Source organism: Tauraco erythrolophus, chromosome 7, assembly GCF_009769465.1.
Source record: "Tauraco erythrolophus isolate bTauEry1 chromosome 7, bTauEry1.pri, whole genome shotgun sequence".
Lineage (NCBI taxonomy): Eukaryota > Metazoa > Chordata > Aves > Musophagiformes > Musophagidae > Tauraco > Tauraco erythrolophus.
In genome coordinates this window covers 60,430,980-60,455,637 of record NC_141471.1, presented here as the reverse complement: position 1 = coordinate 60,455,637, position 24,658 = coordinate 60,430,980, and the positions used below count along the sequence as shown (strand labels likewise).

Genomic DNA, 24,658 nt, shown 5'->3' with positions numbered 1-24,658 from the left:
TGATCGCGTTCCTCGCAGGCCTCCTCAGCCAGAGCTTGTTCTTCCCACTGATGGCAGCGCTCGCACTTTGTGCCCAGGTCACTTGTGTGCTCTGTCTGCGGTGTTTTAAATCCCCAAATCCTGCATTCCTCAGATAAAGTTTTCACCTTTTTAAAGCGAAGTTTCCAGCCTTCCTCTTGGTGGATGGGCCCAAAAGGAAATCATAAAAAAACCCCACAACACTCCCTAACTTTTTTAAAAAGTTTCCTGCCCTCAGGATTCTCCTTTCCCTCGGACGAGACTTCAGCCTCCCGCCTCCCCCGCCCCTGCCGCTTCCCTCCTGCGGCCGCCTCAGGGCCCCCCGAGCCTGACGGGGCGAACCGACCGGGCCCCTGAGGCTCCCGCCTTTGGCCGCACAGCGTTCCGGCGGCGCGATGCCTCAGCCCGCCGGAGCGCCCCGCGGCAAAACGCCGCTATGAGGAAGAGAGAGAGACGCGGCGGGACGCCGCCGGCCGCCATTAACCGCCGCTCCCTCAGGCGGCAGCGCCGCGCTCCTCCCAGCAGGGGGCGCCGCTCGGCGGCCGCGCATGCGCGGTGGCTCCCCGGCGGCCGCGCTCCAGCCTCGCCCGCGCATGCGCCGTGGGACGCGCCGGGGAGGCGGCGGTTCCGCCGGCGCGCGGGCGCGAGCCCCACGCGCCAGGTCCGGCGCCTCGGCCCGCCCCCGCCTCTCCCGCGCTCTGGGCATGCGCGGGAGGGGCGGGCGGGAGCGCGAGCGCGGCGGCGCGTCGTAACGGCCGCCGAGCGGCGGCGGGGGCTGAGGCGGCGGAGGAGGAGGAGGAGGGCAGCAGCGCGCCTGCGCACCTAGTGGCCGCCGCCTCCGCGGCCCGGGCGAGACTGGATCCTCCTCCTTCCTCCTTCTCTCTCGCTTCCCCGGCCCGCGCTCGGGACGCTGAGGCAGAAGAGGAAGCGGCGGTCGGAGGTTTGTCTGGGGCGGGATGGCGGCGGCGGCTCTCTCGTGCTCGCGTGCCGCCGGGTGGCGGCCGCCCTCCTCTGGCGCGCCCGTCGGGCCACTTCCCGTCTCCGCGCCGGCGGCGCCGTGCGGGGCCAGAGCGGAGGTAGGCCGCCCCTCGCCCCGGCGGCGGACGGCGCTGCGGCAGGGCGGGGGCCCGCGGGGGGCTCTGCGGCTCTCCCGCCGCTCCCCTCGGCCTGGGCGCGGCTACCGCCCGCCCCTTCCGCGACCCGCGGCCGCTCCCGCCCGGCAGCCGCGGCTGCCGGGCCCGCGGGACGCCGGCGGAGCCCCGAGGCAGGAGGCGAGGTGGCTGCTGAGGTCGCTTCCGCGCCCTTGGCGGGGCCGGCTCCTGCCGCGGCGGAGCTCGGGAGAGCCGGGAGAGGAGACGGGAGGGGAGGGAAGCGCCGGAGAGGCCGAACCTGACCCCGGAGTGTGCCGCGGGAAGGTGCCCCCTTCCTTAGGGCTGGCGGGGGGGCTCCGAGGGAAGCGGGAAAGGAAAGAAAGCAACGGAGGGAGCGGACGCCGCACCTGAGCGTCAGGAAGAGGGAAGAAACGTGTTCCCTCTCGTAGTGTCGCCGTGTCCCGCAGGCAGGAGGGGAGGGTAGGCTCGGGCATGTCCTGAGGTGGGTAGGAGGGCTTCCAGCGCTCCGCCTCGGCTGAGCAGGTTGGGATGTTGGCAGCGTCAGGGGTTTTTTAGAGATCCTTGAAGGGACAGATACGGTGAAGCCTTCTGAGATGACAGCGGCACTGTCGTGGCATTGCCGTTTCTCGGCATTGCCCGGCTTTCCTTGCCGATACATCCGGTTGTGTGCGTATTTATCGTACTGGCACCGACAGCGGCCGAGGGAGGGCTTCCGTGCTTACATGTGCATTTGAAGAGCAAAATAGTTCTTGACGAGCTTTTATAGACTAAGTGCAGTATAGCTTTGAGGCTGGCAGTCTCTGTGCCCAAGATTCTTCCAGTATTTAATGTTATTTGTTATGGGTGGGGTAGATACTTGCTGCTTTTGAAATAACTTGAATTATGATTTAGAAATGGGTTTGTGTTGTAGTAGCATCTGCATTTCAGAGGTTTCCTCGCAAAGCCACAGCTTGACTTTGTGGTCCTGGTGGATCTGAAAGGCCGCGTGCTGTTGTGAGCTCACCTCGGGCCATATCAACGTGAATTTTGGTAAGGTGATGTATTCAGGAGATCATTAAAGTACACCATCAGCTTAGTTCAGTTTCTCATAAATGTATCAAGATAATTTTAAATATACTTAGGAGTGTAAACTGAGTAGTCTCATGATCTGGCTATAGGTGTCACACCTCTTAACTAGTTATCTTTGTGTGTGGAGTAAAAGGGTCCTGTTGTACTCGGTGCTGTGTAACTAGCATCTTGCAGGAACAGACCAGAGCAGAAGACGGAATGTTGCTGCTTAATAACATCTTTTTTTAATGCATTTTGGACAGGTGGTGGTTGTTCAGGTTTTTTTTGAGGCAGGCTTTTTTGTTTTGGTCCTGTGATTATGAAACAGACCAGAATTGGTACAAATCCTAAAATTTCTCTTCCTTAATTTAGCGGCTGTTGCGTTTTGAGAATGAATTTTATATGCATGAATAAGGTATCTATTATAAGACTCTTAATCTGTCAGGAACTAACTTTTGGTTAGTGAAGCTCCATTAATTATTAATCTAATTTCTTAATGTAGACATGCTTGAGTTTATAGCTGAACGTCAGCGTGTCTCATAGTGAATGTTTAAGGGAGTGATGTATACTTGTGAACTGGGATTTAAGTTGTTAAATAAACCAGACTAGCTTCATTAACATACTAGAAGACAGAGGAAAAAACCCTTTTCTGTATGTACATGATATATGGCTGCATATTACTGGAGACATCCATGGCCCACTTTTTTTCAAAGGTAAATTTTCCAAAGCAGGTCAAGTCTTTCCACCAAACAGAAACGCCCTTGGGGATGGAAACTACCTGTGCGCAGTGTAGAAGGCCAGTTGCCAAGTTAAGTTGTTGGTTTATCTCATGCTGATTTTATTTCTGAGCAGGTATTTCCTTTAGTGTATGACTTCCTTTAGGAGCAGAAAAACAGGAAAGAAGCCGGTCATGAGGAGTGCGTTGTGACCAAACGTGTTGTTAGCATGGAGTCTGACACTTCTCGTCTCCAGCTTCTGCGTAGTTTTGGAAAGCTCAGCTACCTCTTAGTCGTACCTCGCCTCCCTAGCATAGTATGTGTGGGAAACAGTAGTGGTTTCCAAGGGAATAGTAATTTTCAGGATGTAACATCGTAGGAATAAATCGATCCTCGTTTTTTGTGAAATTTCTTGTTGTTGCCTTATTAGAATCTCCTTGATGTCCTTGAGTTTCTGGACTGCAGTGCTATGAAAGACACCTTTGAGGGCTTCAGAATAGAGGAAAACTTCCAAGTCTGGAACTGCTTCATCAATTACCTATTTCTTTTTCACTGCCAAGGGTGCAAATTTGATACGTTACTCAAGAATCCAGAGCTTCCAACTCTTTTTTCTTCTTCCTTTCCTATCTTTGAGATCTCTTGGCTAGGTGTATTGATTTAAATAATTTATTTTAATCGTTTTTAGTACTTGTATTCCCCTTTGCTATTAGTTGACATAATCATTTTGAAACATGTTGATTTGTAACTCAGCATATCCTTACGGTAACGAAGTACTGAAGTGCCTGAGCTCGGTACTTTCATTGCTGGCTGGGAGGATGGCTATCTCTATACACATGAATGTTTGTGTAGCTTGGCTTATGGTTCTCCAGTTCTTAATTCTGACATTTTATTATGCTAAAAATAGTGAATGACTCACTTCTTTAGACGTGTTCTTACTTGTGATTTGTACGAAGCTACCCTGGGATGGAAATAGGAATTTGGTTAAAAGTGCTAAAAGTAGTATTTAAAGCTTTTTTATTAATTAAAACTAGATTAAATAAGTTGAATGTCTAGGGAAATAACTCTGGGGTGAGTTTTATTTTCTGTTGCTTCCAAACATACAGGTTTATTGAAGTGTTAGTTCTAGTTAGCGAAGTTAGAATTCAAGAGGTATTTAGATGGCTGAAGATGCAGATAGGAACCAGTGAGACTTTCATAGGTCTTTAAGTGTTTCCCAGAACTTTATTGGAAGTTAGGCATCTAATCTGACAGACTTCTTAATGGGATTTTCAATATCTAAGTTTAAAAAAAAAATAAATTGCATGTCTATATATCTGTTTTGCCCGTCTTATAATTTGGAAAAAATAAAGCAAAATTTTTGTTTTGAATTAGTCCACTTGAAAAATATTGTATCTATGTATCTTGAAGTTTTCCCTACTAATTAAATTGCAAGTAGTCAATACACTTATTCCATATTATATATGGAAATATAGTGTTAACACTTCCATGTGTGTAGTGCCGTATGTATGTCTGTTGATCAGCCTTTGCCTGATCTCAGAAGATAAACAGACTCAAAGAAGGCAATTAATAGCCTGTCCCAATACTCATTAACATTTGATGACTAATTCTTGGTACGGTCTCATTCAGATTTGAAGTATGTGCACAAGTGTTAAAGCCACCCCATTAAAATTACTTAAGCTGAAAGGATTAGTTACTTAAAACTAAACCTTCTTGTCAACCTGTTACTTAGTGTTGCTCTCCAGGTTGGTAGGGAGTTAATTTGGATCTCCTGGTAGCATTTTGGTTTACTTTGCAGTCCAGTACCACTGTGGCCTTCCAGCAGCTACCTACCAGTCCCGTTTTAGACAGCTGACTTCCAAGAACTTACCCAGGACAAAATGGTCCTTAAGGGGAAAGTCTTGTTCACAGAACTTGTATTCAAGGGTTATTTTTATGCTATCAGAATTCCAGTTCAGGATGTTAAGCCATAGATCTTTTCATCATAAATCAGAAACGTTCACTGTTGTGTAGTTATGAGAACCACAGGAAACTGTGGTGCACCTGTAGACGTGTTTTCAAGTTCAGAGTTTTTCAGTGAGCCGAAATGGAAGAGCTGCATGCCAGCCAGGCACAGTGCACTGAGAGAGATGTTGGGTTGTGACTGGGGAGAACTGAGCCTCTTGCTCTCCTTGGCATGTATGTGGCTTTGGACAAGCCAGTTCTTACGTCAGTGCCTCTAAAGTGAGGAAAGTATCTCCTTTAAAATTGTCTTGAGCTCTCCAGAGAGGTAGGTAGTCTTGGATGACCTTCTAGGCACAAAACGATGTTCCTGCAGCACTTATGCTAATGTTTTGAACAGATTCACTTCTCAGCAAATTACAATAGAAATTATGGTAATTTTAGACCAGAAATTCAGAGATCCTTGATGTATTTGTTGTTCTCCTTAGGAGTACTTAGTGTGGTTTCACCAGAAGAGGATGGGATGTGACTCCTAACTTTGTGACAAATACAAAACTTTGTTCTTTAGAGAATGGTTATCATTGGCAGCAACACACAGCATGGATGTGGAAAACAGCAGTCAGGTACATGGCACGTTCCTACCCTGGAGCACATCATGGAAACGAGATGATTCTGGATCAGCTGTAAACCAAGGACTCCAGCTTTGTAAATTTACAGTTCAGAGGTGGTTCACATCACATAAATGTTCTGCAACAAGACTCCTGTCATCTCCTCAATCTTTTCTGCTAGCGAGGGTCATACTCAAATGTTCCAGCTATTTATAGTAATTAATTTCACAGTTTCAATTGGTCTTCTGTTGAACAGGTCTGCCTTTTCAGTTATTGACTGTCAGCCATGTGCTGCCAGAAATGTCTTTAATCTTACTAGCAGGTGTGTATCAGTTTCTCCATGGCATCCTTGACTCCTCCTGTTACCTGATGACTAAACCAGGGCCTATTAGTTTTGCGCTTTTTTTCCTGTTTTGGAAGACTTACATTCTTTAAAATTCTCTCAGAATAGGAAGTCAGGGTATCAACTACTTCTTTTGCTAAAGCTTAGTACTACTGATGCTCTGCCCAAACAGAGCTTAATTGTCCACTGGCTTGTATTGTTCTTGAAACTTTGCTCCTAAGCCAGGAAAAACAATGCTGTGGAGAGAGCCGGGATACCAGCGGAGCCACGAGCTATTTATTTCCGTGGGCCTAGCACACTTAGGCAGTCTGTGCGTCTCTGTAGCCATTTACAGTGCGGGGCAAAATCTGTCAGTGGATTAGGTTGCCTGTGAAGCTGTTCTCGGATAACCAGTATGGTGGTCAGTGATGGAGGGAGAGGATGTGTGCTAATTTGGTGGAAAGAAGCTGTGACTTGAAGCAGGTGGTCATTGCATTAGGTGAGCAGCATCTTTGTAGATCCTTGATACGCTCGTCGTTTAGTGGCTTCAGTAGTTAACTGCCCCTGAAACCTGAAGGTCTGAAGTCAAGACTTAGGCTGCTATCTGTTAGGATAGCAGATAGTAGTCTCTCTTTTTTCCTCTCCCAAATATTAGCACCTTTTCTGTTTTTCTTCATTAACTGGCTTCACTTGAACAAACAGTCAACATTGGGTTTGACTATTTTGACTCTCTTCAAGTTAAACAACCAGTGAAAACTGAGAGTGTGAGATTCCTGTTTGTGCATATTTCTTCACTGAAAAAGATCAGTAACCCTAAATCAGTAGTAAATAAAGTGGCATTAATTAAGCATATCTGTTCCAAGTGAGTGAATGTTGAAAGACAGCTGTCTTTGAATTGTGTTACAGGCAGGGCTCTGTTGAAATAGCACATCTTTGATACGGCTGGCAGGTATTTCTGCAGCCTTCATCTTAAACTGAATTGTGCATTTTTGTATGGAATTTATGTCGTTTCAAGTAAGGTATTTCTGTATTCACTGCTCATCGTGAACTAGAATGATAGTGATGTCTTAGACATCAGACAAACATGTCCCTGGTTGTTCCTCCATCATTGGAATGTGAAAGAACAGTGCAAGATTAAAGGAATCTGGAAGTATTAGATAGATGTGGTACTCTGGTGTCCTTAATGATGGTGATTTTACTGTCACAACTGTCCCATTCTTAATTATGATTCTGTGTTCACGTGGAGGATAAGATAAAACCTGACCCCATTTTCAAGAGGAGGAGAAACGTCCACACAAGGAAACGGACTTTGGTAGTCTGTGGTCATTGCTTTATAACCACTCCAAGTGTTTTGACTCCTGCTATTCCAGCATCCCTTTGCTCCTGTTATCTCCTTATTTTTGTTTTTGCCTGTCTTCAGTGGTCATGCTTATCTGGCTGTATGGAAATGACTCAGAAGGAAAAAATGGAATGTGAAGTGTTAACAGGTGAAGCCCTTCTGCACAGAGAAGATGACTCAAATAAGCATTGGTAATATAGGTGGTTAGGTATCTTAATCCTTAGCTTTTTCCCTAGTAGAATGCCACAGGTGAAATAAACAGGCTGCTGCTGATGTTGAGAATTTAGTTGGAAAATGATGGAATGTTGAAGAAACTGCATTAATATCTTCAGTGGCCTGGTATTGATAAGCTTTAAGTAGACAAAAACACAGAAGCAGAAAAAGTAGGTGTTTAATATTTAAAAAATGTGGCTTTCTTATTAATGGCTGAAGAAAACGCACAGATGTACTCAGTGGGAAAACTGGTTAATTCTTGGAAGAGGAAGAAAGTCTTCCTGAACCTCATTTTAACTCTCTGGTCTTAAAAGCTGTGTTGACAAAATAAGTTATCTTAATTCGTGAGTCTAGATCTTGGTAAGAATTAATGTGCAAACTTTTCTGCTTTTCATTTCTCTTCAATACTTTTGTTGTTTGATTATTTTTTTTTCTCAACAAGAGATTTCGTGCAAGTAATTAAGTACTAATTTAGAAATAAGCTTGTTAGACAATGACTTCTAAGACGTAACTATGAAAGGTTTTTGAAAAAGTGCTAATGAGTGAATTAACTTTATTTTCTGCTTTCAGTCACTCAAGCACAGCCGCTGATCGCGAGATGTTACCACGGAATCTACCTCAGACATCGCTTTTGCTCATTCGTTTGCCGCATCATCGATCTCAACAGGAGCTCTGCAGACACTCTTGAAAGTCTCTGAAGAGACTGACGTCAAGGCAAAGCATGATGACCTAATAGCAGGTCACAGTCTGAAACATTTAGTCAGCAGTCCAAGATAACACTGCCTTTTTTTATCAGTATCACTTCTGAAAGCTATAGACCTCCTGCTATTTCTTCCCTGGTTGCTTCAGAAACGTTGAGCTGACCTTTCTCTGGTGGAAAGACCTGGACTTTTCTCTCTGGGCCTGGAAATTTTAATGGAATACAGTCATGTCTACCCAGGACGAGAGGCAGATAAATACAGAGTATGCTGTATCCTTGCTGGAGCAGTTGAAATTCTTTTATGAACAGCAGTTGCTAACTGACATAGTGTTGATTGTGGAGGGCACTGAATTTCCCTGCCATAAGATGGTTCTTGCAACATGCAGCTCGTATTTCAGGTAAGTGTTCAAACTAGGATCTGTTAATTCCTGAAAATCTGTGATAACCTGTTTTTGAGTGTAATATTACTTAATTGATTAACAATTCATGTGTTGCAGAGAGTTTTAAAGATCAGTGAAGTGAGTAAAAAACCTAAATATAATTACTTGCCAACACCAAAAGAGTAAAATAAATTTTCCAGCATCTTGTGACTTAACTCTGGCTAGGTGCTGTAGTTTTTACAATAAGTGGGGAAAACAAAATTACACTGCGGTGGTTTGTTCTCTTTAGGGAGTTAATTGATTCTGAATAATTAGTAAATTTCTTATTCATACTTTGTTTTTAAATGTTTAATCTTTTTTTTTATTGCCCAAGGTAGAGTAAGGAGGGATGATTGAGACTTGGCTAGGGAGTTCCATTGTCGTGTTTATTAGCTGTAGTTTCTTAGCAGAAGCCTCTGTTAAAAGTAGGGATTGCTGGGCACGTTCACGGCCTCCTTTTCCAAGTCGTTTGGTTTTCTCTGCGCAGCAGAGAAGCGGAAGCTCTTCTCTTGCCTGAGAATCTTGCTGCAATGCAATAGGGTTTTTGTGTGGTTTGTTTCTCCCTGCCCCTTGCTGAGATGCTGTTGCAATATTTTTAATTCGCCAGCTCCTGCTTCCCAGGTGTCTTGTTTTCTGTGGAAAAGTTTTTATTAGTAAGGTATGTCGAGGGCTACTACTTCTTGCAGATAGCGCCGTAGGCACCATCAATTTTCTGCAGTGATTAATCACTTTTTGTTGGCAACACAGTATCACTAATCTGCCTGTCTGGGAGGAATTTTGAAGCTTGAAACTAGTCTTGGTGACATCCATGCATGTTCTACCTTCCTGATGGTTGTGGAGGGATTGTAACTTTTCTTTCCTGTTTAACCAAGGGAAGGTTTGCAGATTCTGTTTTCTTGTTGAGATGGGCCACTATGCAGAACACTTGTAAAATGTTTTCTGTATTGTCTGCTTTCTTGTATGGAATACAGAGATTAACTTCTAATGCAGTGAACTAACTGTTTGAGGATTAATTAATTACTCACAACAGTTTTTTGTAGCTGCTGGTTTTCTGTCTTAATTTTTTCATCTCAGAAGAGTCCGGTACAATTTTTAGCAACAAGTATTGTGTGATCAGTAGATAATGATTATTGCTGTTGGCCTTCTGTAGATGACATAGTTCCAAGAGTCTGTAAAATAACAGCCACTGGAAGTGTGGCCAGATTTAATGTGGGTGGCTAATCATAAGGTTGGAAAGCTGTCATGAGTCCAGGCAGTGTGTTGCATTAGAATATGCAGTCAGATCTCTTATTCAGACATGTTTGTTTATTATTTATGGAATGAGGTTTTGGCACTGCTTAAAAGAAGTATCAAGCCTGTGGTTTTGTCATGTTCTGTTTTTCTTCTCTACTTGGTTTACAGAAAGATGCTCAGCTTCCTAAATTTAGCTGTATTATGAAAAATTGATAGCCCTGAAGGAGGCTGTGAGGAGAGGAGGAAGAAGAGAAAAGCATTTTTTAGTGTGTTCCAGCCATTGTGTATGACTGCAGCCAACTTACCTTCCATCTTTGTGCTTGGACACTGGGCTGTGGCAGCCCAGCTCCAGCACAGGCTGCGCAGTGGTGTGTAAGTGTGCACTAGAGCCAGGTTCTCCAACAGCTAGCTTGTTCCTTCTAGGAAGAGGAGTCTCTCCTGGCACTCACATTGTCTTGCTTACCATAAAAAGCCGCATGGTGATTTCATACTCACTTGGCCAGGCAGTGATCCCCTAACATGCAGGCTGCCCTGAGTTAAGGAGCTTAGAAGATGACAGAGATGGGGAGCAGTGGTGGGGCACTGTCTTTCTGTCAGATGCTTCTTGGAATGGCTTTGCTTAGAGAGTGTATCTCCATGCGCTGTTCATCTCTCCAGCTGGAGATAGGTCTGTAGGGGGCACTCACTGTCCCTTCTAACTTCTCTGGTTTCCTAAGAAGCCCCAAATAAATATAAAGAGCCTTGAGCTGAATTTTCAGTAACTACCAAACCTGAATTAATACACATCTCTTAAAAACAGTGTCCCCCTTTTAAAGAAAATCGGCAAATACCAGCACTAGAATCCAGTTAGTTCTTAACTGTGTTGCAATTAAACCAGAGTGGGCAGTAGGTATACGAAGTATTATGGAAACAACGTGTTTGTTGTTTTTTTTTTTTAAATTGCCTTTTTACTTTTTTCACAGAGATGTAATGGAAATACTTACATGGTTTTGTTTTTTTGGGGATGTTTTCAGACCAAGTTTGATAGTTTTTTTCTATCATTGATTTATTGATATTTTTGTTTTCTACAAACTTGAAGTTTACTGCATATTATTATGAATGGCATATAAGGAAGACTTCATGGAGTGCTAGTGCTTGCTCCTTCTCCTGAGCCTACCTTTCTCCTCCTCCCAGAGGAGCATTCTTTTTGGTATGACTTAGTTCATTGTGTAAATCTGCTGCTTTTGTTTTAGAATCTAGAATCTATCTGTATATGTTGCAACAGGATTTTCTGAAGGATGTTTCTTCCCTCTTTTCATCTGACATAGAAAAAGTTATAAATTTCACCATTAAAACTCTAAAATCATTAGAGTTCTCTGCTGATTAACACAAAAGAGTTTGCATAAATATAAAACGTTTCAACAGAAGGCACTGATGGTACTTTTTGAATGTTCTGTAAGTGCTTTACCTTAAATACTAGATGGTAGCCTAAGGTAGATAACTAAACACCTGTAAACAGGCATCCATAAAGACTGTTGGTCTTTCAGAGTGTAATTGCTGAAGGCTTACAGGTGATAAGTGACTATTTCAGATTACTGTACTTACTGCTGATCCTTGTCTTAATATGTGTGTTTCTTTCCAGAGCCATGTTCATGAGCGGGCTGAGTGAAAGTAAGCAAACGCACGTACACCTGAGGAACGTGGATGCAGCCACTTTACAAATTATCATAACTTACGCATACACGGGTAACTTGGCAATAAGCGACAGCACGGTAGAACAGCTTTATGAAACCGCCTGCTTCTTACAGGTAGGAGTGTTTTACTTGGAGTATGAAGTAACTGCTGCTAATCTCTGAGCCAGTTTTTTCTTTATCTTGTTAAATAGTCTTTTTCTGTTCAGTCATTGCAAAATACTCTTGTTCAGTTTCCTCACTGTAGAGAGCAGCTGCTTGCCAGGAGTGTTTCATGTACCTATCCCTCCTTGCTTTATGGACCCTACGGAGGGTGGAAGAAAAGCAGTGCACTTTTAACATGTAGCTAATCAGTTTCTCAAGCAAACACAATTACATGATGTACTTGATCTATATGAATCAGTGAAGTAAGTCATGGCTGTATCTTTGTGTATATATAGTATTCTAGGCCTGAACTCTATGGTTCAACACTAAAGGCAGGTGCTTTTTACCTGCTCCTGGTATTGAAGGAGTGGATTGTATGCAGCAAGAATTAGTGTGTTTCTTCTTTGCTTTACAGGTAGATGATGTGTTACAACGGTGTAGAGAATACTTAATCAAAAAAATTAATGCAGAAAATTGCGTGCGTCTCTTAAGTTTCGCGGATCTCTTCAGCTGCGAAGAGTTAAAACAGAGTGCTAAAAGAATGGTAGAGCACAAGTTCACAGCTGTGTACCACCAGGAGGCTTTCATGCAGCTGTCACACGATCTACTGATAGATATTTTAAGCAGTGACAATTTAAACGTGGAGAAGGAGGAGACAGTTCGTGAAGCTGCTATGTTATGGCTGGAGTACAACACGGAATCACGATCGCAGTACTTGTCCTCCGTCCTTAGCCAGATCCGAATTGACGCACTTTCCGAAGTCACGCAGAGAGCCTGGTTCCAAGGCTTACCACCGAACGACAAATCCGTGGTGGTGCAAGGGCTGTACAAATCGATGCCCAAGTTTTTCAAGCCCAGACTTGGTATGACGAAAGAGGAGATGATGATATTCATTGAAGCTGCTGCTGAAAACCCTAGTAGTCTTTATTCTTCTGTCTGTTATAGCCCCCAGGCAGAGAAAGTTTACAAACTCTGCAACCCTCCCGCTGACCTCCATAAGGTTGGCACGCTTGTAACTCCCGACAATGACATCTACATAGCAGGTGGGCAAGTTCCTCTGAAAAACACGAAAACCAATCACAGTAAAAGCAGCAAACTCCAGGCTGCCTTCAGAACCGTGAATTGCTTTTACTGGTTTGATGCGCAGCAAAACACTTGGTTTCCAAAGACTCCGATGCTCTTTGTTCGTATAAAGCCATCCCTGGTCTGCTGTGAAGGATACATCTATGCAATCGGAGGAGACAGCGTCGGTGGAGAGCTCAACAGGAGAACTGTGGAGAGATACGACACCGAAAAAGATGAGTGGACCATGGTAAGCCCGTTGCCTTGCGCGTGGCAATGGAGCACAGCGGTAGCAGTGCACAACTGCATTTACGTGATGGCACACAACCTGATGTACTGTTATTTTCCCAGGTCAGATGCTTGGGTAGAAATGGCTATGCGGCAAACAAGCAGGTGTTTCGCTTCGGCTGCTGCTTTTGGTGATAAAATATTCTATATTGGGGGGCTGCATATTGCCAGCAATTCGGGTATAAGGCTCCCAAGCAGTACTGTAGATGGGTCTTCCGTAACTGTGGAAATCTACGATGTGAATAAAAATGAGTGGAGAATGGCAGCCAATATCCCTGCCAAGAGGTATTCTGACCCGTGCGTCAGAGCCGTGGTCATCTCCAATTCCTTATGTGTCTTTATTCGAGAAACCCACATGAACGAGAGAGCCAAGTATGCCACCTATCAATACGACCTGGAGCTCGACCGCTGGTTTCTGCGGCAGCACATCTCGGAACGTGTGCTGTGGGACCTGGGGAAGGACTTCCGGTGCACTGTAGGGAAGCTGTATCCATCTTGCCTTGAAGAGTCCCCATGGAAGCCTCCAACGTATCTCTTCTCACCAGACGGAGCTGATGAATTTGAGCTGGATGGGGAGATGGTGACTTTGCCACCTGTATAGCTCCCAGATCAGACTGCACGGCTGAGTCTGTGCTCAGTGACCTTGAAATAAGGGATTGTGAGGGAACAGGTCTGGAAACAGAAGTGTCAAACCTGTCCTCCAGGAGTTGTGTTTTTATGCCCTACCTAACACTTGCCGCCATTCAGTATGAATCAGTGAAACGAGCAGATATGCTTCCATAATCTGAAATACTATTATCTGATAATTGAGAAACATGTATGTATATCGTGAGCTTCAGCATCTGACTTGTCTAAAGAATTAATTTCTAGTTCTATGAAGTCTTGGTTCAGGAAAATTAGCTTCAGAAAAAAAAAAAAGTAGTTACTGTTTCTAGGATGACGTCAAAACTCTTTGGAAAGTATCTTCCAGTTATATTTGAATGACTTCTGGATATTCTACTTAAGTGCTAGTTATATAATTGTCAGTGCGGCCTAATTAAAGGACTGTGCTGCACTTACTTAATACTAATATCCATGTTGGTATAGTAATGCCATTAAAAGAAAAAGAAACAAATCCCATGGATCTACCTGTGGTAGGAAGGGTAGATCTTCCATTGTATGGTAACATGCAGGGCAAAATGACTGCAGGTTCAGTCACGCTGTACTATTAGGTGCATGGATTCTATTTTCACTAACTTATACCTGTCTGTTCAGAATACAGGTCTTCCAAGCAGCTGGTGGTTTACCAGGTGTGGACTTAAGTTGCTGGGCTTGCAATAGGAATTGTCAGCCCTCATGGTGCGGGTCTACGTGGAGCTTTAGTCAGTAAATGCCTCCACGCTCTGTATTACAGTAACATTGGCTCATGTATATTACTTCCTGCTGCTGATGTATTTTTCCATTGTAAAAGAAAGTTTTAGTGTGGATTAACCAGGTCTTTATTTTCTGTTAATTTAACAACAAGCATTACTGTAGTGTGACTGTGTATAGATATCCCTTAGCTATCAGGTTTTTTACTCGGGGGGGGGGGAGGGAGCGAACCGTTCAGGAATTCCCTGTGCTCTGTGTGCAGGAGAGCAGGTGACCAGTGCTGCTCTGGCATTAATCCCAGGAACCACTAGCAGTAGCGAGGCGCCGCCGATCTAACGTGAACACAGGTGCTTCATGACAAACCCTACTAGCATGTTCAGCTGCGTCATGTTCTGGCACTGTATTTTGAATGACATTAATTTATTAAAAAAGACTGAATCCAACTGAGTTTGAGTGTGCTTTCTGGTTGAAGGAGATAGTCACGGCACCCCCTCCACCACGAGCACGCTTCTAGCAAGTAGCTTGGTGAAGGCAACGTGAAACAAGCTGTGGAAAGCATGGAGATGTGTACGTTAATGGACTATGCTTACTGGTCCGTGAAGCTGGAAATTGGGTATCTTTGTAATAACTAAGCAAGTAAAACTGAGCATCATGTGGGGCTAGAATCCCCCACTACAATTTCTATAAATCAGCATTTCTCCAATCGTGGGACAAATTCTGCTCTACTGAAAGTGAAGAAGGGCATTAAGGAGGTAATGAGGAATCTTTTTCCATAAGCTCAGAAGAGGAAGAGCTATTTTCAGTCTTTAATGTAGAGCAAATTTATTTACTTCATCATCCAGATTGTCACTGGCTTTTCCTTAATTCTGTTTCTAATTTCAGTAAATACAGTTACAGCTTTCAACAAGGAAGACACCTGTATATTTTTGAGGCTAGGTCTCAAGTGGATTTGTTTAGTTTTGTCTTGTATTAAGGTTCTGACTGGAAAAGGGACTTCAGACAAGGAATCTGCCTTATGTAAAACTCTTCCTCATAGTGTGTAAGGATTTATGGGAATAAATAACAGAATAACAATGGCTGCAACAGAAAGAGGCAAGCTACTTGTTTTTTTATGAAGGTGACGTAGCATGTTTGCATTTACCATTACATCACCGTTGTTTTGGTTTCTTTTCAACACCTGAACTGCTTAGATAAGAGGGGAGAGGTGACTCAGGGGATCCCGAGATGCGTCTGTTTATATTGCTTTGGTGTAGCCTGTCACATCTGACTGCAGTGATACCACGTTGTCATGCAATTTGGAGAATCACATACCTCAGGCAAAAGTATGAGCAGTATCCCAGTAACTCCAGCCTGAACGGACTGCTCTGTTCTGTGGGTCATTCTCGCTTCAGCCTCCTGTGCCAGGCTGCGTCAGGCTTTACGACAAGCCCGTGTTGCTTCAAGTGTAGATGATCTATAGCTAGTAAAGGAGCACAGTGTGTTCACTCTGTTACTGAGAACTTTCAACTCGAGTTTAAAATCTGATGCACAGTTTCTAACCAAAGGTGAAAAAAAAAAGGTAAATTTGAATAGGAATAGCTTACAGTTGCCTCACAGAACCTTGATTTTAGCTGTTTAGGAACTTGTCCTATGAGGAGCGGCTGAGGGAGCTGGGACTGGTCAGTCTGGAGAAGAGGAAGCTCATGGGGGGACCATATCCCTGTCTACAATTACCTGAAAGGAAGTTGTAGGGAGATGGGGGTTGGTCTCTTCTCCCATGTTATGAATGACAGGACGAGAGGCAATGGCCTCAAGTTGTGCCAGGGGAAATTTAGGTTAGATATCAGGAAGAATTTCTTTACCGAGAGGGTTGTGAAGTATTGGAACAGGCTGCCCAGGGAGGTGGTGGAGTCCCCATCCCTGGAGGTGTTTAAAAACCGTGTGGATTTGGTGTTGAGGAACATGGTTTAGGGACCCTGACAGTGCAGGGTGAATGGTTGGACTCGATGATCTTGAGAGTCTCTTCCAACCAGACGATTCTATGATTCTATCTTTTAAAATACAGGCAGTCTACGTTACTTCCTGCTAGTCTATATTTTTTATATCTTACTCTTATATTGTTTCTCAATATTATCTGTATGTTTTATATTTTATATGGTCTGAGATGATGTAACTTCTTTAAAATTACAGACCAGACTAGCCAAGTGTTGAGTAGCTATCTAGTGACACTGTTAAAGATGCACTTACTCGCACAACTGGTTGCTGCAGTCAGTATTCAACCCCAAAGGAAAACACAGCTGGCAAATGCTATTCTCAAGTGTAAATTCCTTCCTTGCGTAATTTGAGAAGGAAACTGTGCAGGCAAAGTGTTGTCATGTGCCTGGAAATGGTCACTAGTGGTAGAATTAGAAAAAGACTTCCATGGCCACATAGACAATAGCTGAAAAAGCCACAGCTCTCATTTGCTAAAATGAGATAAAGCAAATATGATTAAAGCCTTTACAGAGTTCTAAACTACTATCCTACTACAAAGCTTCAGCCTAATATGAGCCTTTTCAACCTGTACTTGGCTTTGAGGTACATTTACGTACAGGTTTCAGGGACCCAACTTTGTATGTCCTTAAGCTTTGCTGTATGTGCAAACAGTTTCCTGCTTTTCTGGTAGAAATACTTCAGGTTAGTCCTTCATAGTTTCAGTTCCCCCTGCCTGAAGCAGTAAAAAGACGTGATCTGGCCTCTGCCAATTTTTAATGGATCCACTCATTTTTACAGTTTACACTCTGAATTGCAAGTTTAATTGTTCTAAGGGGATGGGTTAGATCTAGGTCAGTGAATTGTGTCAAGCTTTCCAGAGAACAGGATCAGACAGATCATTAACTTTGCAGGGAAAATAATTTGGTAAAATTTCAAAGATGAAGATTTAGAGCACTGCCTGGTTTGAAGCGCTGCTTTTCACAACGTTTCTCCTTCCCCTTCTCAGTGCTTCTGTTCGGATGCACTAGCACCTGCCCCACTGCAGCACAGCTGAGCAACAGCTCTGGACAAACCTGCAGCCTGCTGAACTTGCTAGCAGGCTGGTGTTTTTCTTCTTCTGTTTCCCATTCATGGCTACCTTTAAATTGTTTTCTCTTTTCGGATCTGGATTCCTACATGAAAGGAGCTTTAATTTAGGCAGACTCTGAAGCAGGCTGAAGAAACCCTTAAAACCGGTTTCTTTCCACTTGATGCTCAAGGTTAGCCAGATAAAGTTCTGTTTAGTTCCACTCCAGAATTACTTAAAATATCTCCCTCCTACAACACTTACCATCTCAAGGCAGAGTTCTTACTCACAGAGCTTACCGCCTGGAGGAGGAGTACTAGCTGACTGAATAAAATGCAGTCATGGTGCCAGGAGGCAGTCTGTGTGACATCTTCACACACCTCCCAAGTTCCAGTATGGAAGAGGTTGGTAAACAGCCTGAACCAGCAGGATTAAAGCGAGACCTGGGTAAGTACTGAGTTACAGAAACTGACATGGGAGAAAGGACTAATGGAGAAGATGAGACAGAGTAGTAAGAGTATCTCTGTGTGCTTTTCTCCCCTCCTGCTCCAAAAACACACAGCTCTTCCGTGGCCCGGTCTAACTTGTGAAACTCGAGGCCTTTGTTTCAGCATTGTACGTACGCCATTACTGAGGTGCTGCAGTGTGACTGGTCACCTGAAGCATTATGTGACTTCTTCTCTTAGAATAATAAACTGCACTGAGTCACACATGCACTTTTAGGCACCTCAGCTGCGTTCGTATGACCAAAGAGCCAGTAAACAGGACAAAAAAAGGTACTAAGGTGGCAGTGGTGCAATGTAGATGTTACAGGCTGCTCAGATTATGTGTTAAAACATCAAGCTAAGTCTTGATGCTGAGATTCCATTTAGAAAGTGCAAGAGGTGGCTAGCTAAACTTTGAGCACATGTTTTGATTCAAGAGGAAAAAAAAAAAACAGTAAGAAACAAGTTCCAGAATTTAAGAGTAGCCAGCTTTTTGGCACAGTGTTACATGGGTCAAAACACACACACACACAATTCATTAAGAGCAGCAAAGGTCAGTAACCACAGGTTGTATTAGGCAATACATTCGGCTCAACATTGTTTTTTGCCACTCTCTGGTACACACAAACTTTTAAATTCTCCACTGTGTTTCTGCGTGCGTTTGGTATCTCTGAATTCAGAGAGAAGAGACCAATGGAGTTGGCTTCTTCAGTATCTTCCACTTGTTTCATACAGTATGCAAGTGATGCTATTCCCCATAAAACTTCAAAGACAACAATTTAAATACCTCTGCGTATGCCTTCACTTTAGATAACTGCTCTCCTTCAGTCTAAATATTCTTACTTCATTTTCTTCATGCTCACCTGATCTAGAAAGCACTGCTACTTTCTTGGTGAACCTAGATTAAGATAATATTATTTTGTATGTGTTCTCTGCTACTGCTGAGGCAAATAGTGATTACACTTTCATCCATATTAGTAAACTCAGGCAGGGAAGTAACAAACACACCCTTATTTTCTACCAGTTGATTTTGGAATAGAACTACAACAGGAACAGTGTGTGATTAGGCAACTTGGAACCTGTATGGAAAGACTCAACAGGACAGCTAGACTTCCAAGTTCCATCACAACCCAGATTAAGCCACCTGTGTGCAGATGTTGTGCACATATGATGTCAGCTTATGGGGAATAAAGTAATCCGAGTGAGGTTCACTGACTGACTACTTAAGCAACAGAAATGATCTCTTTTTTCTTTTTTATGAATCAGAACACTACTTCCCATATTTGATAAAGAATGAGGTCGAGACCAGAAACATCACAAAACTACAGCTCCATCCCTGCTTTTTTACGCCAGTCTCTCCTCTACTATAGTATGAAAGACTCAAAACACTGTGAAGCAATTTGTCATACATCTTTAATCATAGTACAATAATGTTGTGTTTCTGCCTTTAATGAACGCTCTCCAAGCTGCCCTTTTTAATGAAAGCTAAATATGTGCAAGAAAGTAAAATTCCACTGCATAAACAACATGATGTAAATTTATCTTTCCGTGAGTTTGAACAACTACTTGCATACGGTCAGAAAAACCTTTAAGCAGGTTTAGAGAATTGCAACCATTTTCTAGCCATAAGCTACATGTAATTCACATCTGAATGTTCTTCCAAGGCAGTTTTGTTTCCTCCTACTGGAACCAGTAATTTACCAAATCATTCCCAGCTAGGTACTGTGACAGTTACAGAATTTTTAAAGTTTTAACATACACCTTTGGTGAATGAGTCACTACGGCAGAAAGCTGGACAGGCAGCAATTAATTTACTGAGCATCCTGATTTTGACAAGATGTCACAATCCACATGAGCTACATACTACTGCGAAGCTAAATCTAGATCAAAATTTTACAGTTACCTGAAGTTCTTACTGAGGTCAGAGAGGTCTGTGACCTACTGAAGACTAATGAATTTACAACGAGCAGTACCGAGCAGGGAATAAAGTCGCACTAGAGGATCCTTTTGCCCTAAATTTGCAAAAGCAAGATACACCATCAGTTTAAATGGAAGACAAATTTCAAAAACTGCCAGTGTATTACAAGCAGCTACTAGTATCAAAACCAGATGCCTGCAAGTGTCTTCTTGTGGGATTAATTTCTTAAAATAATACAGCTTTTTGAGCAGACAGCTTTAAACAGGCTGGATGTATTTATTTTTCAAGCAGCACAAGAAAAATCAAATATATTACTTGTATGTTCAATTATCAAGCAACAGTTTCTATGTTTAAAAACTACATTCACGTCTTGACTTTTACAATTAAATACTGCCACATTAGTTTCTGTGCTTAGTAGTAATTTCTGTGGAAATCAGAAGCTGGTTTAAGCAAAATACTAAGTTTAATTACAAAGGTGCTTAAAACAGATGTACAAGGTCAAACAAGCGCAAGGTACTAGAACGCTGATCTAAAAATGATAATTACATTGTGATATTTGAGGAAATTGGTGTCAGATGTGCACAGGAATTAAGGTTATGACACAAAAGTGACTGAAAAATGCAGAATGTTTTAGTCAAATGAAATATTAGGTCAACAATACTTAGTCTTGTGGGGTTTGGGGGACTTACATCTCTACGCTTAGCAGGCAGTTTCTCAAATGCTGGCACATACAAAAAGCAGAGGTTGATGCCTTTGATGCCAGAACGTTTAGAGGCATGCTGTTGTATCACCTGTAAAATTGGTTTATGCTGCACACTGACAGCCAGGAACACCTTTGCAACATACAGCATGACAGAGCTGTGACAACAGCTTCACAGTTGACTCAGAGGCACTATCACCAATTCATTTGGGACTCAGTTTCTTCAAGTGCAGAACTGGATGTCAAAGTCTTTGAAATGGAAGTCGACTGCCTAAATCTTCCTCAATACCTAATAATGCTTGCACTGGAAATTTTAAAACAGAGAGGAGGAAAGTAACTTGCATTTGCATGGGATTTAACTGAAGAGGTTACATGAGCTTAGATGAACCTCAGTGGCTGCATGCCTTCCTACAGCCCCAAAGTAAGTTTAAGCAAATGTCAAAGAGCAAAAACACACGTTAATGAAGACCACTTGTTATGGAGATCACTTCGTCTCCACCTGCTGCATAAGTCTTAATCACTGTGTAAGTTTAAATCACAGTTCAACTTGCTAGCAGGATGCCAGGTCTTAAAAAGATTGAAGATGAATGCAAGTTTCTTATTTTAACATTTGTAAAGAAAAAGAAAATAATCTTAATCAGGTTGTATGTTTGGCTCCGCAACAGAGACAGCTGGGACAGCGGGAAAAGCCTGCAGAGAAAGATCTGTCTGGTCTTCTGGCCCATAAGAGAAATACTGTGAAGCATCGTAACAGTGTCCCTGTACAAAGCAGCAAGCAGCCGTGCGTCAGCTTAGCGCTGCAGAGAGCACCTCATTCTGCCTTTCCTCAGATCAATCTACCAAAAAAACCAACAAAAAAACAATGTCAGCTTTCTAATATCCCCGGGCCAGTGAGGGAGTCTGCTGGAGCAAGGAGAACGCAGAAAGCTAAGAGATCAGCTATACAGATGTGGGGCACAGGAGAATTCTACAGGAGAAACTCCGGTGAGGAGGTGACAAAGACAAGGATGTTGAAAAGGGATCTTTGAAGGCCTTGTTTCTAAACCTTGTACATGTAAATACCAATCACTTGCCTGGCTCCTAGAACTCACCGTAATGAGTTTCTAAGCCTCGATCTGCCTAGTGTGCCTTAAGCTGCTGAAGGCAGTTTTATAGGTGCTTAAATCCTTCACGCACCTTTATTCAGTCTTCACTACAACATGAAGCCTGACCACTTAAATCCCAGACAGCAGCTAATGCCATAGCCATTTCACAAAAGCAAGTGACTATTTTCAATTATTTTCTTATCTGCATGCTGAATCAGAAAGCTCTAGACTCACCATGAATAAATACAGCCCTAGTCTTATTTCACCAGAGCTCTTCCTGTACGTCAAGTATTACTTTGTCTTTGAAAAGATGTGTCTATTACAGAGTCGTAGAATAAAACCGACAAAAGCATCAGAAGTTTCAGGAGATACACAAACACACAGAGACCAGAGCAATAGTTGCAGTTGTAGAGAGACATTTTATGTCAGAAGCAGTAGATTAGTAGAGCTTTAGGGGCCTTTTCTGCCCTTCTCAAGTGAAACTCCTCAAACTGGCTGTATACTCTCAGGTTTTCCACAGCCATTCTGTTTAGTTTGTCCTGGAAAAAAATAATGAAGGCTTTAAACCAGACCCTGTGTTTTTCCAATTGCTGCTTGAAGCAATAAAACTGAAAACTAAGTTGTTGGACAGTAACTACGTGATACAAGTGTGGCTTTCCTAATAGATTTTCAACTGCAGCTGAAGAAATTAAGTCCTAATTTCTTAAAACAAGCTATACTGCAACCTTATTGTTCATCTCTTGTACAGTTGCTGTATTGTATTTGAGGAACAGAAGAAACAACCATGACTCAAGTTCTTGGCCCCGGAAAAGAACAGCAAAATGCTGACAGATACTGCTGAGGCAATAAACTAAGAGCCTTTTACTACGGGAAGTTAGAACATTTGATGATGTAATGTAGAAAATGTTAACAGCTATCATGTGGGGAGGGTGTTAGAAGGCATATAGAGGCACACACGTCGCAAGAAACTGGAAATAATCTCTCTCGGATACGTAGGAAGTGGAATACACTTGCATACAGAAGACACAGCATGCCTGTTACATACAAAACATAGCATTGTGCCACGTCTTTTCATATAAATTATTACATTTCTTCACACGAGGATACGAACTGAGCCGTTTCAGTTACTCTCTCAATTCTAGTGTCACTTTCCATATGAAAAAAGTAATTATCCAAACAGAACATTCCCTGAGTCGACACAGAAAATCAATACAGCTGATTTTCATTTGGAAGAGTCTTCATAACTTTACTGGCAAAAAAAACCCCAACAAAATCAACCCCAAACCACGGAGTTTGCTACTGTGCTAGTTTTAAGGATTTTTAGTACTTTGTATTGATATGTATGTAACTACGTTGATGGTGTAATTACATCCTAATAGAGCAAGACCTCACAAAACTTTCTGTGATCCAATCCCAATTTGGGAGAACTGCTTTGTCACACTTTTCCTGAAGAGACCTCTCCACCTGGAATCCCATTCATGTCCCAGGGTAAAAACACAGCCAAAACATAGGCAAAGTTATGAAGGTCTACTGCATAACATCAAGAAATTCTGTTGCACAGATTTGGGGACATCAAGAGAGCTAGAGGCAGATTAATGCAAACAACTGCACAGGACTACAGAGGAGAAAGGAAAAAAAACCACCTTAAGTCAGCCACAGTCTTACTCTGCCCTCTGCCAATTCTAGTTTGCAGGTGAAAGCAAGAAAGTTCCACCTTGCTTGGAACCCTTTAAGGGTTTCCACCGTATACTTTTTGCAGAGATGGTCTCCAATCCAACCTGAAAGAGGATTCAGTATTTATACTCTGCTTATTTCTAACAAGAATTCACAAACATTTGGCTATTTGGATTGAAAAATATAACTAGTTTTCATAAATATTTTCAGCATCCAAGAAAATGTACAAATCTGAAGTTTAACACGTTTGGCTTGCAGCAAGCCCTGTTTGCTAATGTCTTTATAAAGGCTCAGTTTTAAAGAAAAGTAGTCATTTTAAATACAACCAATATACTGCAAATGCCATCCCATTGCATGGAGACACTCACCATTCTTCTATACTTCTAGTGAAAGTGAATGATAACATTCCATGTCTGCTTGCAAGCAACACATGCCTTGTTTTGGTCCTGGGTGGTTAATCTCCGCTCCTATGTTTTGGAGCAGTCTTTTTACAGCTCAGAGAAAGCATTGCACCTGAAATATTCAGCAGCATTGTGCAGAACCATCATTTAGTCCCCGAGGCTTTGGGTTGACTGCGTGAAAGTGGAAAACCACGACGACATCGCCGATTTCGCACTTGTGAAGGCTCCTCCAACTGACTGACCTGCATTACAAAACAAAACGAAGTCAGTCAATAGTGTAATCAACACTAAACCACTACCAAAAAAAAAATTTCACATAATCAGTTGTCCGATTTGGAATTTAAAATCCAAGTGCAGTGTCTGTGTCAGAAAACATTCATAAACTTGAACATATTAGCTCAGCAGAAACAGCCTAAGTTCTCCTTTGCCCTGGAAGGCTTGCTAGACTTGCCAGAGTGAACAACAGCAAAAAGAGCAGGAAGACTCCAAAGGAATAAAAGAGGAAGCTAAACAATTTTTGGCAAAGCTACTGCAGAACAACCATCAGATTCTTCAACGGGTGAACTCGCATTATCTCGCACTGCAACATGACAACGTGATGTTGTCCCTGTTCAAGTGCAACAAGTGCTTTTCCAGAAAATTACCGACTATTGCAAAACCTGCAGGAACCGACACAAGATCTTCCTCTGAATTCAACCAGCTCTGGACGGTTTGAGTCCAAGTGATATAAAAATGAGAATAACTGGATGCAGAAGACGGTGGTGTGGTCTAAGCATTTCCAGATTACACGAAAGCTTTCACCTGTACATCTCTTTTCCCACACTCGTCTCCACCCCACACTGGAAAAGGAATTTACACCAGTTTGTCTAGCTGCTTCTCCTTCCACTATCACACAAGATACAGGGCTTCAATCAGCAGCCTTACCCCTCAAAACACTGCTCCGTTTTGTATGTATGTTATAAAGTACACTTGGATTAAAATGAAATATAACTGAGATACAGGGTGCTTCTTCAAGAGAGATACGGCTTAGATGCAAGCTGGTTTTAAATAAATTTCTTACCTACAGCTTTTCCCGTTTGTACAACGTTTCGGCTAGTAGAAACCATCACGTTTCCAATCTTCTTTCCACGTTCACTGTTTTGCACAGAGCTAAACAAGAGAGATACTGAACACTGTTAGTCCACTGACTTCTTACTA

General features: G+C 42.8%; 2 protein-coding genes across 5 annotated transcripts in view; one reads left to right on the top strand and one right to left on the bottom strand.

Moving 5' to 3' along the window:
* The first annotated feature begins 894 nt into the window (after positions 1-894).
* KBTBD2 (kelch repeat and BTB domain containing 2) lies at positions 895-14,612 on the top strand. Its single transcript, XM_086614572.1, has 4 exons — positions 895-958; positions 7,884-8,411; positions 11,287-11,452; positions 11,895-14,612. Exons 2-4 carry the CDS (start codon positions 8,242-8,244, stop codon positions 13,428-13,430), a joined length of 1,872 nt encoding a protein of 623 aa, XP_086470698.1. The 5' UTR covers positions 895-958; positions 7,884-8,241; the 3' UTR covers positions 13,431-14,612.
* A 4,463-nt stretch (positions 14,613-19,075) lies between these two features.
* AVL9 (AVL9 cell migration associated) overlaps positions 19,076-24,658 on the bottom strand; it is a 42,009-nt gene continuing 36,426 nt past the window's right edge. The window contains exons 15-17 of one of the 4 annotated variants that reach the window (XR_015222250.1): positions 24,522-24,610; positions 23,429-23,703; positions 19,076-20,605 (exon numbers count right to left, since the gene is read on the bottom strand). Coding sequence is in view for 2 of the 4 variants with exons in the window: in XM_086614454.1 (XP_086470580.1) it covers positions 23,609-23,703; positions 24,522-24,610 (184 nt within the window). In the remaining 2 variants the exon portion in view is untranslated. Of the gene's footprint in view, positions 23,704-24,521; positions 24,627-24,658 lie in introns of those variants that run through there. The other 3 variants (XM_086614454.1, XM_086614456.1, XR_015222251.1) reach the window with 3 other exon arrangements.